The 16,438-nt window shown below is 52.8% G+C and overlaps 4 protein-coding genes across 4 annotated transcripts; 1 reads left to right on the forward strand and 3 right to left on the reverse strand.

Annotated features, from left to right (window-relative positions):
* The first annotated feature begins 143 nt into the window (after positions 1-143).
* On the forward strand, positions 144-1,561 carry BDW74DRAFT_154180 (Rdx family-domain-containing protein). The gene is made up of 4 exons (XM_073724640.1): positions 144-405; positions 484-688; positions 757-1,038; positions 1,102-1,561. Exons 1-4 carry the CDS (start codon positions 280-282, stop codon positions 1,398-1,400), a joined length of 912 nt encoding a protein of 303 aa, XP_073583304.1. The 5' UTR covers positions 144-279; the 3' UTR covers positions 1,401-1,561.
* A 12-nt stretch (positions 1,562-1,573) lies between these two features.
* On the reverse strand, positions 1,574-2,149 carry BDW74DRAFT_26617 (uncharacterized protein). The gene has a single exon (XM_073732362.1). It carries the CDS (start codon positions 1,950-1,952, stop codon positions 1,656-1,658), a length of 297 nt encoding a protein of 98 aa, XP_073583305.1. The 5' UTR covers positions 1,953-2,149; the 3' UTR covers positions 1,574-1,655.
* A 565-nt stretch (positions 2,150-2,714) lies between these two features.
* pdeB (3',5'-cyclic-nucleotide phosphodiesterase PDE2) lies at positions 2,715-6,110 on the reverse strand. Its single transcript, XM_073732363.1, has 2 exons — positions 5,574-6,110; positions 2,715-5,501 (listed from the first exon to the last, which is right to left on the reverse strand). The coding sequence occupies exons 1-2, from the start codon at positions 5,755-5,757 to the stop codon at positions 2,767-2,769; spliced, it is 2,919 nt and encodes a 972-aa protein (XP_073583306.1). The 5' UTR covers positions 5,758-6,110; the 3' UTR covers positions 2,715-2,766.
* Positions 6,111-8,199: 2,089 nt separating this feature from the next.
* On the reverse strand, positions 8,200-13,414 carry BDW74DRAFT_178677 (DNA-binding E3 ubiquitin-protein ligase SNT2; the record flags this gene model as incomplete). Its single annotated transcript, XM_073729253.1, has 3 exons — positions 8,200-11,995; positions 12,050-12,533; positions 12,640-13,414. The coding sequence occupies 3 exons, from the start codon at positions 13,412-13,414 to the stop codon at positions 8,200-8,202; spliced, it is 5,055 nt and encodes a 1,684-aa protein (XP_073583307.1).
* Positions 13,415-16,438: the final 3,024 nt, after the last annotated feature.

A 16,438-nucleotide genomic window follows, 5' to 3' on the forward strand; every position in this document is an offset into this window, starting at 1 on the left:
TGACCCAACGACAACCCTGGTGTAGATCTCGCTTGTCTTTGCCATTCGAAGATCTTACCACGAACTGAGGCTCACGGCTCAGATGATCTGAATTGATTCTCGCTGACATCATCCACCCCACCTCACCACCACTCCAGTCAAGCTGTATATCTATTCGTCCCCAACCGCGGCCAAAACAATATACGATATCCCTGTCTGCCTTTGACCTTTCACCCGCTTATTAATATATCCAATTTGCGTACCATATCTGCAGAGGAACTGCTCATATCGTTACTCGAAATGACCGAACCAATTGCCCCCATCGAGTCTAACCCGCCAACAACCTCCTTTTCCACCTCATACTCCAAGCCAAGAATCACAGTCCAGTACTGCACGCAGTGTAAATGGATGCTTAGGGCTGCATACGTACGCCTCCGTCCCATCTCCTCTTTACTAAAACCACACAGTAAGCAGCTCAGCTAACAAGGTCATGCCCGCGTGAAGTTCGCGCAAGAACTCCTCTCCACATTCGGCACAGATATCGGCGAGATCGCGCTTGTGCCGAGGACTGGTGGTATATTCACCGTCACTATCTTCCCGCCTACCTCTGTCTCCAGCAGCTCTAGCACGGGCTCTGGAGCTGAAGTAGACGAGTGGAGCAAAGAAGGGAAAGTCCTCTGGGACCGGAAGGCTGATGGCGGGTTCCCTGGTACGTTGCGCCCTACTCAGTTTACGGACTGGTGTTGAAATGGACGTTAGATGGTTAACGAAGCGCAGAAGTAAAAGAACTCAAGTCCCGCGTGCGCAACCTCATCGATCCCAGCCGGGACCTGGGACATACGGATCGGGCGTTGAGGAAGGGTGCACCTACGAACACCAACACCAACACCAACAGCCCTTCCACTACTACTGCGACTACGACCACGTCCACGAACACTGGTATGGGTTTTAACAGTGCGACGGTAGCCACAGACCTCCCCCCACCAATCCCTGTCCCAGCCTCAGCGTCCGATCCAGCATCCATGTCGGCACGCGCAAAAGCGACTGAATCCGGCTCTGGCGAGTCTGTCCCTGGCACTGTTTCTCCTTATCCTGCAGCTCTAACATCCCCGCCCATTCCAGTGCCAACCTCGGCGTCGGATCCGGCGTCTCTATCAGCCCTGGCTAAATGCGGCGAGGCGGCGTCGGCGTCCAGATCTCCCTCGGAGCAAGGGATAGAGGGTACTGCTCCAGTCGCGGCATCCATGTCAGCGCGCGCTAGGGTCGTTGGCCATGCTGATGGAAGCGCAGGGACGGGTGGTGCCACCTCGACCTCGGGGCCGGGACCGGCATCGCTCTCGGCGCGCGAGAAGATTGTTGATGAGACGGCGGGCGGGACGGTGAGAAAGAGCGATGGGGAGGTTTGTGAGGATTGTATGTAATGTGACTAGACTACTCGATGCTGATTGACGGTATCTTCTTAGATGGGATAGACTAGAGGGAGAGGCTGGAGCCAGGGATATGGTATTTTTTGATGAAAACTAAACATGTTAATATAATCTTACGCAAAATTCGTGGAATGAGAGAAGCGTCTTTAGCCTTGCTCGAGTGCCCTAAATAATCATAACTATGACCTTGGCCTGGATATAATTCTTAGTAGATAAGGGGAGAAGAGAGCTGTATATAGCGTATATATGTCAAGTCGAGTCATCATTTCCATCATTGATATCGATAGCAAACAAACAATATAAAGAAAAACCAATAGCTATGGCAATGACGTTTTGAAGCGAAAGAAGGAAAACAGAGCGGATGCGGATGCGATGTAACGGCGAAGACAGAGCATGGCAGGCCAGGCAAAAGGCACGAAACCTTGAAAGCAACTTAAGGTGTGCAGGTACGTAGCATACGTGGAATCTTAAGCACTCGAAGAGAACCTCGGCCTCCAGGGGAAGTCGATCTCTGACTTCGGAGGAGCCAATGCCATTGCTTGCCATGCCTGCCTCACGCAAGCCCACAGTGCCAGTAAATGACAAGTGGCAATATAAACAACCAAAAAACGCCAAACCAACCAAATCCAACAAAAAAGCAAAATCCAAAACACGCCTCAACTCTAATTACCCTTATCCCAAACCAGCCTCCGTAACAGCAAGGAAATGGTGTGATGTGATGTATGATAAATGTGAGGTGAGGTAAGACAAGAAGGCGAGGGTCAAAAATGTGGTGGAAAAAAGGCGAGGTAGAAATCCAAAAATAAAGAAAAAAGCGAAGAAGCAAAGCAATAAGTGAAAAACACCGCCTCCATCACCTAGATATCTGAATATGCGCCGGATCCGTTTTGCTGTTGTTTACACTGTAGATACAGTAGCAAGCAGAGAAGAACGTAGCAAATGGTAAGGATAAGCAAAGCAAGGCAAGACAAGACAACGAGCATAATACGATGCCTTACCGATGCCATTGCAGTAATATCGGCAAGTAAAAATATCCAAGTCCAAATCCGTACCCATATCCGTAGCCCAGTGCAAATTGCAGCAGCCTCGGGCTCAAGGTCCAAGGGCTCAAGCTTAAAACAGCCAAAGCCGAGCCCGGCTAATTTTGTCTATAAACGAGATCGTGAAATCGTACAGTCCGTCGTATATGCAAGTAAATCGATCGTAATGTCAATGTCACCGTTCAAGTATAAGGTCAAAGTTGATTGGTGTGAATAAACATGGTTGGTCGAGGTCGAGGTCATGGTCGAGGTTCACCGGTGTAAAGTTGTGTATGAGGTCCGTAAAAGGTCGAGAATGAGTGATGTAAAAGAAGTAATGGTTATCGCGACTCCCCAGAAACCTCATTATTATTCGAATGATAATTCTTTCGTTTCCAAAACGCCAAACGAAGTCGACTTCGCCGCTTCGGCAGCTTGCGCGTCGGCTGTTCCGAACCCAGCTCATCCCAATGCGGGCTTTGACCCGTACTGCTCCCTGTACCGATAGAATGCGATGAGCTCCCGCGGCCTGAGTGGTTTTTATCTGAGCCATCGAAGAACTGACTGTGGCCGGAATGCAACGTGTTTTCTGAGCCGCGATCGCCGCCGGGTATCGCCGACGCGGGACGCGGGCTGCGGTTGTTCCAGTCAGCGTAGCCGCTCCGTGGGATTTCGCGGTGGTAGATGTGGTCGTGGTCGTCGCTATCCGCAGAGAGAACGCTTGTTGCGTTTGTTGAGGGGGAGATGGGGGACCTTGTGTTGCTGTGCGTGCTGATGCTGTGGGTTCCGGTGCAGCTATTCCGCTGCGAGTTCGTGGGAGCAGATGTGCAGCCTGACGAGATGGTGTTGGCATGATGACGATACGCGCTCCTTGTCCCGTTTGCCCGCTCTGCAGCTCCATCAATAGCGCTGTCGTAGGTAACCGCGCTGCTCGGTGATTCCCCATCGCCGCTCGTGGGTGTCTTGGAAGGCATAGGCTCGGCAATAGACATAGGGCTCATGTCTGGAACAGCAGACGACGATTTGCGCGAGGGTTGGTCAACAGGGTGGGAGTCTCCAGTAATGTCCATCATCGACGGGCCTGGTGTATCTGGCGAAACGACCGGGCTGATCTGGTTCTCGTTGTATGCACTGCCAATCGACGTACGCGCCGATCTCTGAGGACCAAAGTAGTCGTCCGCTTCGTCGATCCGTTGTTGATATGGCTCCTTTGCCGGGAACGACTTGGTGGGTTTGGGGTGACTCGTCACTGGCGTCGGCGGCGTTACCGTCGGCACCTTAGGCGTCGCTTGAGGATCTCGGAAGGTCGCAGACGGACTATGCGAGCGAGGCGAGACGTGGCCATCAGGCTGAGGTTCCACCATAAGAAACGGTTTCCCTCGTTCTAAGTCCGCGAGATAATGCCACCGCGTGTGGTTTCTTCGGATGTGGTCGACGGTAAACTTCAAGCCAGCAAGAATATCCGAGACGCCTTCGAAGAGCGGCAGCGCAAAAATAGACATGAAGCCCATCTGACCAGTCGCAAGCTTGTACACGTTGCCAAGCTCAGGCGGACCACCAAACAGTGCAGTCTCCATCCCAACCTCCTTTTCCATCTCACCCTGGTTGGCAAACTCCTCCTGCAAGATCTTGGTCCACTTCTCAGCAACTTCCCACGGACGGGCGACGTTACTGATATCAGCACATTTGATCAGCAAGCCACAAACTAACGTCTTGTACATGTCAATATCTTGAGGCTTCCAGCCATCTGTGGTTCTGTTGTTTTCCGAGTACTTTTCCTGCAGGGCTCCCAGTCGCTCCATGAACTTCTGATGAACACCCATATCTGTCGCCAAAATAGAGCTAATGAGCAACTTGCGCAATGTCTTGTCTTTGAACGCAGCGGGCCAATAGCGGCGCAGAATTTGCGAGAAAGCAGCACAGTGAAAAGCTTCCAACACCGAGTTATCATTGTACAGTTGAGCCAGCGGCGCGTTCAGCTTGACCAGAAAGAAATTGTTAACACCAGGATGACCGACATCGTGGCCAATTGCCGATATCAGTAAAGTAAGCGCATCAAACGGCTTGAGCATATTCGCAATGGGACAATCTTTATCAGCGTTATCCCCGATCGACCGATACGGAGGTAGAGCGCCAATATGCAGCAAAAAGCAGAAAATAGACTGTAAGACATCGATCGCGTGTCGAAAATTGTGGTAGAGGACAAATGAATTGTAAGACGCGCGACAAGCCAGCAGAAACGTCCGAAGTTCTCCGGGCGTCAGCTTCCACTCTTCTAATTCGGGTATCGTGAAAGCATGCTGGAGCATCGAATGGGCCGCGAAAACAAGTTCGTCGTCGTCGAGTTCGTGCGCTTCAAAGTTCCACTGGCCTAAGCGCTGCTTGACGTAGTCTTCGCGTTCTTGACTGACAAAGTACTCCCCATCGTGTAATTCCTCAACAATATCTTCTGGGTTGCAGATTCCTTTCATGAGTTTTGACACCATCGCTTCTCGCAGGTAGGAATACGGCTGTTCATCGTGGACGCCCACCCATGAGTGCTTGCGCATTTTCTTCCTTGACATAAAGCGCGTCTGTTCTTTGAGAGCGATCTTCCGCGTCCGATACGCATGGACAACTAAACTCTGTATTCGAACCCTGTCCACAGGCCCAGTCAACACGTCCGCCGCACCTGCGTCCAGACATCTCGAAATATGTTGAGGGTGAGGAATGTATGGTTGTTGCTGACCAGGACCCGCGGAGGTGGGTTCTCGCGACGGCGGACGTAAAATGGCGACGGGAATAACAAGGTTCGGACCATCGTGAACCTGGATATCGGTCGAAAGGCCCGAAAGCAGCCTCAGATCGGACGAGCCCTCATTCTGCGACGAAAATGTGAAACCGCGACGGAGCGGTGCAGGAGACGGAGGACCCTGCCAAGAACTGCGGCTGGTGCTGCGACGCGATAACGAAGGCGGTTCCTCGGTGTGAAGGTCGATGTCGAGGAACGCGAAGATCGGCGTACAGCTATCCCCATGGCTTTCGCTCAGTTCTGCAAGTTTCGTGACGAGGGACGCACCGGCTTGACATAGGTACACTATTTACAAACAAATTAGCAAAGCTTGGATGCTGGGATGATGCAGCGTGGTCTTATGCAGTGCGGACGTACTTCGCCGAGAGATACCCAATAAGACGTCGATATCCGATCGGAGTGACTCGGGTTCGTCGGAGAATATCAGCGATTCTGGCGGCGAGCCTTGATACACCCATCGCTCTGACTGGATGCGGGGATCGATGTAGATAGCAGCGCAGTCGATGTGATCCATTGTGTCGACCGGATCCGGGACACCCATAGCTCGGGGCCTCGCAAGCCAGGCCAAATCACTCGACAGCAAATATATATACCAACACGGAGAAGGAGGAATGGCACTCTTCCCGGTCTAGACCCGCCCCATAGGTCGAGACCTCCAGGTCGTGCAGGGTGTTATGCGATGCGAGACAGAAAACGAACGGTGGGCGGATACGGTAGTGATGCGTAATGATGATGGGGTGATACGGTAATGATAAGAAAGGGCGAAGTGAGACAGGAGAGATGGTCGGCTAAAGGAAGGACAGTCGAAAAGAATGAAGCGACAATTTTAGGGATCTATTCAGGGTCTTTGAATCGCGTCAGTCAGTGACATGTTCCCAGCCTAGGGTTTTGGTCCGAAGGTATATGCAGGCGGCGCAAGCAGTAGGTAGGTAGGTAGGGTAGGGGCAGTGGACGAGCTGCAGCCGAGGGAACATTGGCGACGAACTGCAGGCGACAAAAGCGCAAGCTGGACAATGAGTTTGTTCGCTGCAGTCGTCCACCAGGAGTACGGACGAAGGGGGGGAGCGGCGCAGGACAGGCGCAGATGCAGACGCAAAAGTCCCTTTCTGAGACAATTGCAGGTCTTTGTACCGCCCGTGGAGCGTCGACCAGTCGAGGCGTGGACCGGACAGGACGCGGGCGCGAGACTCGGGGTGACAAGCAGGGTAGAGTCTCACTCACACTGATTGATGGTTGATAATAGCAAGGATGACAGGTAAGAAAAGAAAATCGGCGAAGGAAAGGCAGGAGTCCGAAGCAATTGCTGGCGTGACTGCTGGGGTGGTGGTGACTGGGGGGTGTGTGTTCCCACGGGGCGAAATGCGCCCGATCAATAATCTGCCACCCAGGGAACCTCGAGTCGCAGTCGCAGACAGTCAACCAACACCAACACCGACGCTACAGTAGTATAGTAGTAGTATAGTACTTGCAGAGTAGGACTGGAGGGAGTGCATGTGTCGAACGACAAAGATGAGTCCTAGGGCGTCATGGTGGGCCAGCGATAGGGCCAGAGAGTTCCAGACGGAGAAAAAAGCCACGAGACGGAGGGCGAGCGAGGAAGGGCGAGGGCGAGAGGTGGAGATGGAGAGGAGAGGGTGAAGATCGATCGGGAGAAAAGTCGACAAAGTTGCACGATGAGTGTGGAGATGGCAGAGTCAGTCAGTAGTCAGTCGAGTGACACCTGGCAACGGACTGATTAATGGCCAGGACAGGACAGGTATTAAAATAGAACAGAGAAAGGGAGGCGAAGGGAGAACTGGGGGAGAGAGAGAGGGAGACGGGGAGAAAAGCGTAAGACAATAATAATAATGAATGATAGGGAGAGTGAGATCAAGCAGGCCAGAGTGCTTATAGCAGCTGCAGAGTCGTCGCAGTCTCGCAGTCGCTGCTGCACTTCTTCAGTCTCGTTCTCAGCTTCTCCCAGGCTTCGAGAACATCTGTGACGGTATCTTACGGCCTCCGCAGCCGTGAACGGCGTAAAGTACGTCTGCCGGGCTGATATTAAGTGGGTCTAATATTACCTTCTAGTCAGATTCTGGAAGCCTCCTGCCGTGCGATGATGTAACTGACGTGTTCGAGAGTCTCTACTCGACACAATGTCTCTAAGGTGTCTATCTAGAGAGTATATTGACCACTATGAGAAAGCAAAGAATGGGGTACTATAGAGCATGCAAATCAAGTGGCAAAACCCCGGATGATGGCATTGTGATTTAATTAATCAGCCATAACCTGGGGAACCGTTGAGAATAGGCTGTGGACTCGCTCGCAGCATTGTGGCGACGCCTCTCGCCACTTTTCCCTCATTCGTCACCACACATCTATAGCCCTGCTACTACTGTAGTACTGCCGTACGTATGTACTCTATCTCCGAGTACACGCAGAATTATCGGAAGAACAGCGTAGCTAAAGCAACCACACGGGACGGGACAGAGCACTGACCTTGCTGCAATAACAAGAGCCAAGGCTGCCTCAAACATTAGTCCAGGACCGTCTTGGCGATCCCTCGATCCATAATCGGCTTTCAGATAGATGATCACCTCTTGCAAGGGATTGACAGGTCTAGACATTATAGATTGAAAATTCATAGACTGTATGAAGAATTTGTATGAAAGTTTATATTCAATATCCCTCTAGGAGAGGAGCCGTCGCCGTCACTGACACTGATCACTAATGTCTCAACTCCAATACATATGCACGCCCGGGCCAGAACCAAGCGACACGAAAGCAGAAAAAATAAAAAAAGAAAAGCCATCAGTACCCTAAAGTCTTCTCACGCCGGGACGATAAAAATTCTAAAACCATGCTAAACAATATCCCAAGTCCCGCTTTTTCCCATGCCAGAAAAGAGAAACCAGAGAGAAAGAAAAGAAAAAGAATACAGAAATGCGAAAAGATATCATACACGCCCGTTGGGTCTAAAGGATCAATCATATATGGCCTCAGCCTAGGAAAGGAGGTTCTTCAATGACGGGCTGGCGCTGGCTCCAGAGCTGCCGTTCGTCCCGTTCGTGGTCGGGTGTCGGCCACCGTTCATCATCAAAGGATCGTCCAGCCTATTTGGTGGGGTACGACCCCGGGGGTCCATGTGTGTCTGAGAGACGGGCGGTGACCGCGGTGTGCTCATCACGCGCTCAACAACATACATTCGAGGCGGGGCGCCGCCGTTCAACGTGCTGAGCGAATGCTGCGGGGAATGCCTCACCATCGTTGCCGGGGCATCGGGCGGTGACGCGGACGGCGCATACGGACGGACGGCCGGCGCTGCTGGTGGGTGCGGCGACATAGCAACCGGTGCATATGGACTTTGGTGGACTGGATATGGCTGGGCAGCAGAGGGATGCGCACTGCTGCCATAATGCGACGCAGCAGGGTGAGGCGCAGGAGGGGCGGGAGGGACGGGAGGCACAGGGGGCTGGTAGCCGTTCAGAACGCGCATCGGCGGCGGTGGAGGTCCACTTCGATATGCAGCGGTCGGTACACCGTTCCCATATTCCCGTTCGTATCCTGGAAACCGCTCGGGGCTTGCGTTAACAGGTGGACCAACCGGCCGGGAAATCCCCGCTGGCTGAGGTGGATGACCGTGAGAGGTGTTATAAGGAAGGCCGTGATAATCCAGTCGAGGGGTGGGCAGAACGGGCGGTGGTCGTGGGGCTGAATAAGGCGACGGTCGCGGCTCCGGAGATGGTGGTTGGACCTTTGGTTTCCTGATATGGCACTTGTGGCACTCATAAGCTTGTGAGCCTTCTTTAGGACTGATCGTCTCTGGAAAATTATAATCGCCGTTAAGCGCAGGAAGAGATGATTGAGGGTGTCCATAGTGATACGGTGGACTCGCTGACGGTGCAACTCCGTTGATTGGCGGCGTCCGATGGCTAGTGGCTGCCTGACGAGTCTCAATAGCCCACCATTTGGGACTGAAGACAGTCGAACAAGTGACGCATTTTCTGTCCGCATCCGCGCCGCCAACTTGCTGCGAAGGACGAGGCTCCGAGTCAATATCCATCTCATCGGAGGTATCGTCAGGTGCAGGCCTCTCTCTTGTCATCACGGGTAGAGTAGCGGTACCGTTGACATTAGATGATCGTCGGTTTCCAGGCGTTGCGCTGTGGTTGGCGGCAGAAGTCAGTTGAAGGTAGGCAGCTCTCCGAACAGTTCCTGTTATACTGAGATCCGCTTGCTTATAAGTACGAGCATACAGCTGGATCGCGTTGAGGCCGTCTTCCGCTGCTTGACCAGGCTCGTGGATGACTCCCGAGACAGAATGATGAGGGCACCAAATCGCCGCAGTCGCAGTACCAACTTCATCCCCAAGTCGAATGCTTGTTGTGCTATCCCTCCTGGAGTTCTTTACCGGCGTCACATCAAATCCAGTCTTATACTTGGCCTGGAAAGCACAGCCAACGTGGAAGCGTGCATTGCAACCGCTGAAATGACAGGAGACACAAGCGCCATTGTTGGACTTGCAAATCTTACAAGTGTCGCGGTACCGATCAGCCGGAATCAGCCCGAATCCCTCCGCAGCCTCGAGTTCCTTGGCATTGCTGAATTTGATTTCAGGCGTCCAGACCGCGCAGGGAACGTGAATCCAGTTATTGCCGGCGGTTCGCTTGAGAGGTTCTCGAGGGCCGACTGGCTTGCCCACCGCTTCTTGCTTTTCCCGGTAGAGCTTGATGGCACCTGCTACCAATCCTCGTTCAAGCCTCTCCTTCTCGCGATCCCTTTCCGTCTTCTTTTTGTGCGTCGTCTTTGGCGCTTCTATCAGCTCATGCTCGGTCCACGTCACAGGGCAGAGTACGCATTCGTAAGACGTGGAGATCAGCGGATTTCGGTCATTTGAGCACGTATCGCACAGCCATTTGAGAGTACTTTGCGTAGGACTGACACCGTAGCAATTCCGGTGAACGGTTAGACGACAATCCTTGCACGACAAGTACTGGTCCCCAGTGGGTTCGATCTTGGCGCAGATGGCGCAAGGAAGTGTCTTGGGCACGGGAGGTTCCGGCTCGATTGGCGTTGGCTCGGATACCTTTTCGCTCGCGGCCTTTCTCTTCGCGACAGGCTCCACCGAGGTAGCCGCCGAGGTCGTCGTGCTCTCCTTGTCAGCTCGGCCCTTCTTCTTGCCATCGACCTGTACTTGCGAGCTCCCGTTTACAGCAACACCAAGCGAAGCTGCGGTAGCGGCTGTGGAGCTGCTGATATTAGCTGTACCGGCTTCCTCGGAAGCAATTAGCTGAGTCAAAAGTTCCTCATCAAGGCGGCGCCGCCATGATTTGTTACCACTTTGACCGATCTTCTTTGCTACTTCGTCCACGTTTTCCCACTGGATGCCGTACTTTCTCCACAGAAGAGCACAACGTAAGCAAAGGGCGACATTGAGCTGTGGTCCCTTGTCCTTTTTCGCCCCGGGTTCGCTGGGAACTGTGGTGCCTGGAGGTACTCCGGGCGCGCGTCGCCATTGTCGTGAGGTTCGCGTCAAGCAGAATTTGCACTGGAAGCCACGCTTCTTCTCAGCGGCCTTGTCATTATCAAATGCCGAGTCATCGTGATCGTCCGCGACATCATCCACGAGTTTGGCAGAGCTATTCCGCTTCGCTTCTTTCTTGCCCTTTCGACCACCATAGTTGCCCCACACTTGTCGGCCCTTGGGCGTTTTCTTCCACATGTAGTAGTGTCGTACGATCTGGTAATGTGGTACGGTGCCGACGTGTTTAGTGATATTGCGCCACTCGGATCCAAACTTTGAGACTGCTTGCTCAAAAGCCTTGGCCTCCTCGGGCTTCAAATGGGGTTCCTTCAGGTCCTTGTACTTGTTCACTTGCTTCAGCTTTGCAAGCGCTGCGTCAACGTTGAAGCTTTGTGCGTACAAGAGCTCTAAGGCTTTGTCGAGGAAATTTGTCGAATACTTCTCAACACCCAAGTCGGGAGCCAACAGTTTCGCACGCTCCATGTATTCGTCGATAAACTTTTCCCGATACGCTTGGCTGATATCCGAACCACGGCCATCGTCTTCTCCTCTGCCCGGCATCTGCTCTGCAGTAGGCATCTTGAACATCGTCTCTGCAGTGCGCACCTGCTTTCCGGCTATCGTGACTGGCTCATCTTCACCTCGGCGAATAAATCCGGTGGGCTCATCAAGTACCCATGTTGGTCGAGCAGCCCGTTCCTTCTTCGCAGCTTCAATAGCAGCAATCGTCTCCTTTGTAAGCCTATTGTCCCTGCGTCCGCCAGAGCTCTTCATGTATTTCTTTTTGATCTCAATCGGCTTGACGTACTCGATCGGACGACCGGGCCACGGGTTAACAACAGCCTGATGCCGGGGCCCCAATCGCGAACTAGCTCGAGGATAAATACGGTCATCGTAGTCAAGCGCATCTTCGACTCGGCAATGAATCCCCAGGTAACGATAAGGCCACATTCTAGCTTGCGCTATTTGTTCTTCCGTGGCTGGTCGAGGCGCTTCTTCTTCAATCGGTGCGGGTGTGCTGCCTGTAGTGCCATTGGGGGCGCCGTTTGGATGTTCCTCCTCCTCTTCTTCGACCAATTCCTCGTCTGCTTCCGGCGCTTCTGAGGCTCCATCGCCCAGCATTGGTGTATGTCGGGCCTCGAGTTTTCGCTCCTGCGCTCGGCTACAGGCGGCGCAAGCCCAGGCGAATCCTCGAGCCGGTTTCTTCGTTAATGCAGGTCGGACGCAGTACATATGATATGTGTTGTGGCATACAGCACAATCCACGGAATCGGTGCTAATCCATCAAGTCAGTCGTCGCTTCTTGTTAAGCACAGAATGTAAGTCATACTTAGCAGCGTATAAACTGCATCGCTTGCACGTCTTGACAGCGCTCGTCAGTTCTTTTCGCTTCCCAACTTCGACAAGAACATATCGCCACCGTTCGTCGAGGACCTTTTTGACGTTTCCGGGAACATTGATGACTTTGCTTGTAGGGATAACTTCATAGTAGCGGTGGATATACCGGTCAAACATCTTGTCGTACCAAAAACAATCCCGCGTTCTTCGGTATTCCTCGAGATCTTTGATTTCGGAGGCATGTTTTATTTGACATTTACCACGTAATGAAGTAAGCGGGCATGTGTCGGAGTGCATTGAGGCAAAGACCAGTCTCGTATCTGCAGCGTTTCGCTGGATGTCACGTGGTCTGTAGTACCAATTGACGCGGAGCGCCTCAATCGGGCCAGATGGCGAATTTTTGTTTGGGAGGAACTCCATTATCCGCGCCAAGTAATAAGGCTCCCCTGGCGGTTCGCAAATCAGATAGACATGTTCTGCGCCGCATCAGTGCCAGACTCGAAAATTAAATAAAGAAAATTAAAGACAAAGAGTAAAAAGCAAAAATATGAAAATATGAAAATATGAAAAAAGTAAACTCACCGTTGACTGAAAAAGTAGTGCCATCATCGGCTGTAATTTTACCATTCTTCAAGTAGGCACCCCCATTGTCGAAAGTGACCATGTTCGATTCGCCTTGACCTGGGATAACGCCAGGGGCGGCGGTGAAAATCTTCTTGGGAGCATTTTCGTTGGTAGCGTTGGTGGTGGAGCTTGCAGGCTGCTTTCGCTTTCGTGAAGAATTCGATGACGGAGCGGGCTCATCTAGTTTTGCGTGAAAGGAAGAGGTGCCGGGGATGTCTTTGGCGGCCGTGGAGTTGGACCCGTTGGCGGCCGTTAGGCTTTTTCGGGAGCCAGACTTTTCTCCCTCGGGCTTGGTGCCGTTAGTCAGATTAGTGGGAGCACCACCGCGTTTGTTAGATTTTGAGGCGGGGTTGTGAACCTCTAGGTCGACATCCAGGTCACGGTCCTCGGCGTAGTTGGGCCGGGGAGCAGCATTGCGCCCTCGTGAGCGCGTCCCGTAAGGCGCTGGGGTGGCGGATGTGCTGGGCGGCTCCGTGGCGGTAGCTTCAGAGAGGGATGCGCTAGCCGTCATCGGCACCGATAGTGAATCGTTAACATCGGCAGGATCTTGGGGAGTGGAAGAATCCACAGACCCCCTCCGAGAAGACAGGCCAGGGGTAGGCATGCGGCGGCTGCCTGCGGCGGGAGGTGCACTGGTGGAGGGAGAGTCGGGCCTCACGTGCGGTTGCTGAGACTGCGATTGAGACAGAGACTGAAGTTGAAACTTTTGAAGCGGTGACCTATCCGAGGACATGGCCAGCCCTCAAACGCGACGAGTAGCGAGAGGCGGTGGGTGGTACGCCTCAGTGCTGCGTTGGTGGTTGACGGGGCACAAGAGATGCAGAAATTCAGCAACGGGCCGTGACGGGGAGACGATCCCTCATCAGATGCAAGTTCACGGGCGATGGGTGGACCGGAAGGTAGTGGACGGCATGGGCCGAGTATCAAGGGGGGGAGGGAAAGCGAAAATGAAAAGGAATGTTATGAGTAGTAGAAGAAAAATAAAAGTCACCGCGAAGAGACGGGGCGAGTACTCAAAACACGAAGGATGGTTGAAGAAGGAAGAAGTGGAAGGTGGAGGAGATGCCTGGGGGTGGTCCAGTCCAGTCCAGCAAGGGCGTTGGAGGGATGCCGATGGTGGCTATTGGAAACCCACCAAGAGATGATGAGGGTATCAGGATTGACAATCACAACCTTAGTCTTCCAACAACCACCTACTCGGGACGCAGATGTGGATGTGGCAATGTGGAGACGCGACTGGGGGAGATATGTCGAGAGGAAGGTGAGAAGGAGAGAGGAAGAAGTAAGGTAGAAAGAAAGAGAGAAGAGAGAAGAGAGAGAGAGAGAGAGAGAGAGGAAGGAGGAAAGAAGAAGTGGATGTCGAGAGTCTAGAAGGTGAAGAGTAGGAAGGGAATTGGACTAGCGGCGGTGGAAGCCAAACAAGAGGAACGGGCTCTCGTGGGGGGAGTCGATAAGAATAATCATAAGAATGTGAGTAACCCAGTGATCGTCTCGAATGCAGTGCAGCAACAGTTGATACTAGAACACTCTATCTAGCAGTTCTAGTCTACCCAACGGACTGACGGGGGATTGGGTGGGAGACTGATGGATGTGATGGCAGGCCGAGGATGATGGCAGAGCCCCGAGCGGAAAGGAAAGAAGAACAGAAAGAAGGAAGATAGAAGATGTGGAAGTGGAAATGGAAATGGAAACGGAAGAAGAATCAGTAGAGCCGTCCAGGATCCCGACCACTCCACGTCCACGTCCTCTCGCCCCTAGTCCCAATATGTTAATATGACGGATCCTCCATCCACTGCACTGGATGATGATTCTCTCCTTGCGATCCTCGAGATTCGGCTCAAGCGTCCCAACTGTCTGGCAGGGCCCGCCGGGAGTCCTAGTAGTCGGTCTTATGTACCCTAGGGCAGCCGACCAGTATTGGGTCTGAACAAGGTCTATGAGGTCTTGCTCGTCGAACGGCCTGGGAGATCTACGTGTGCGACTGTGACCATAACAAAACAATCAGGGATTGGAGGGATGGGATGTTGGTGGTTCTGCGAGGGAGCGAACAGTAGTAGTGTGGGCCGAGCCACCCGATGGCAGAACGAACTGAAGAATGGTGATGATGCCGGAGATCCCAGCAGGCAGGCAGGGAGATGAGGATCTGCTGACTGTCGCTGTCGCTGCCGATGCTATGCTATGCTATGCTATGCTATGTTATACTGAACAGAAAGAAAGTAGTTACTGGTTAAGGAATCGAATGCAGAATTGGCAGCAGTGGCATGGAAGGAATGTTGGCCGGTGGCGCATCGTGTTTGGGGGACAATGGAAAAGTTGTCGGATGCCAAGTCTATATATGCGCTGCCCAGGGTCGCTGACTCGGGGACCAGCCTATGGCCAAATTGGGACTACTCCCGCTCTTGATTTGTTGTGGCAGTTTTAGCGGGATGGTCTGTCTTGACTCCGATTTGCGAGTCGATCCTGGCCAGCTGCTGATGTATGTACTTTGTCGCAGCTGGTCGCAGGTAGACTATAGGATGACCCCATATCGCGAGCCTAAGACGAAGCTGAGGCAAACAGCGCAGTCCGGAGTTTTAGCAGTGGTACCTTTCGGCAATGTGTCATCATAATTACGCTATGAGTCCATAAAAGGAGCACCAGCGACTGATGCCAGGAGGGGTCCGGTGCTCTTGTGCGACTGCAATGCTGACTATAAGGAACTGCAGCCAATATTCACGAGCGATACCGATTTGCCCGTTGTTGCCAGAATCTCGCGATGGTTCATGTGTCCAACATAAGAGTAAAGAGCCTCGCTATGTCTGTCGGTTGTGCAGGGCCATCTGAAAGTGCTCCGTAGGCTAATTATATAAACGTGCGAACCCACCGGGACAAAAAGCCGACCTATATATTATCTCGAAACGAAACTCGTTATCTTCTACGTAGATTAACAAGTAGATGGGTGCCTAGATATACCTTCGAATTGGATCGCACCCAGGAACAAAGATGGTCACACCGCTAGCAACAATGCAAGCCGTGGCTGCCGTTTTAACTTCCTCGACCGGTCGAGGTTGACAGAAGGGTTGGTGGACATTCCCCGCGAACCGGGTCCGTCTTGGCTCACCGCTTAGCGGGTGAGAGTCTTTGATATCGGCACATTCTTCCTTGTTGACGACCTCAGCGAACAAAGAATTGCCTGGGGAAATAATAAACGGCAATCCGCCATCGACTCATTATTGCACACAGTCAAAATGCTGTTCCGTTTGCCCGGTCGGTGATGCTCCCTAGGAGTGGTAGGCTGGTAGCGCGTCACGGACGGGAGTAAGTGTGGTTCCATCCAACCCCTTTATTCAATAGGGCATTTTGAAGAATAATCCGACGGACGTTGATTTGACGGCGTCCTGCGTCTCACTCTCTCTTCGCCGTATTGGGTTAAAGGGAGCCGGATCCGCGATTAGATCGACCGGTGCCGCCGATTGCTGAGGTTTTCAGAATGGAGCATCCGAGCATGAGAAGGATGGATGCTAGGCTTGAGCGTCAAACCGTTGAGTTGAGTTTAAAAACGAACTGCGACAAGAGTCCTCTGATATCCAAGCGAGACTATACGAGATAAGCGTTGCACAAAGGGATCCCAGGATGTTTGCTGCTCCTCTGCCTCGTGGCGGATTTACGCGCGGCAGATCACCGATGTTCTCCCCGAGTCCGAGACACCCGTGCCTGATGGCTTGGGACTCACTTGGTGAGTTAAATCATGGTCGTCTCGCTTTTCTCGCCTCATCGG

The sequence above is a fragment of the Aspergillus multicolor genome, assembly GCF_047715735.1.
Source record: "Aspergillus multicolor strain CBS 133.54 unplaced genomic scaffold BDW74scaffold_14, whole genome shotgun sequence".
NCBI classification, from domain to species: domain Eukaryota; kingdom Fungi; phylum Ascomycota; class Eurotiomycetes; order Eurotiales; family Aspergillaceae; genus Aspergillus; species Aspergillus multicolor.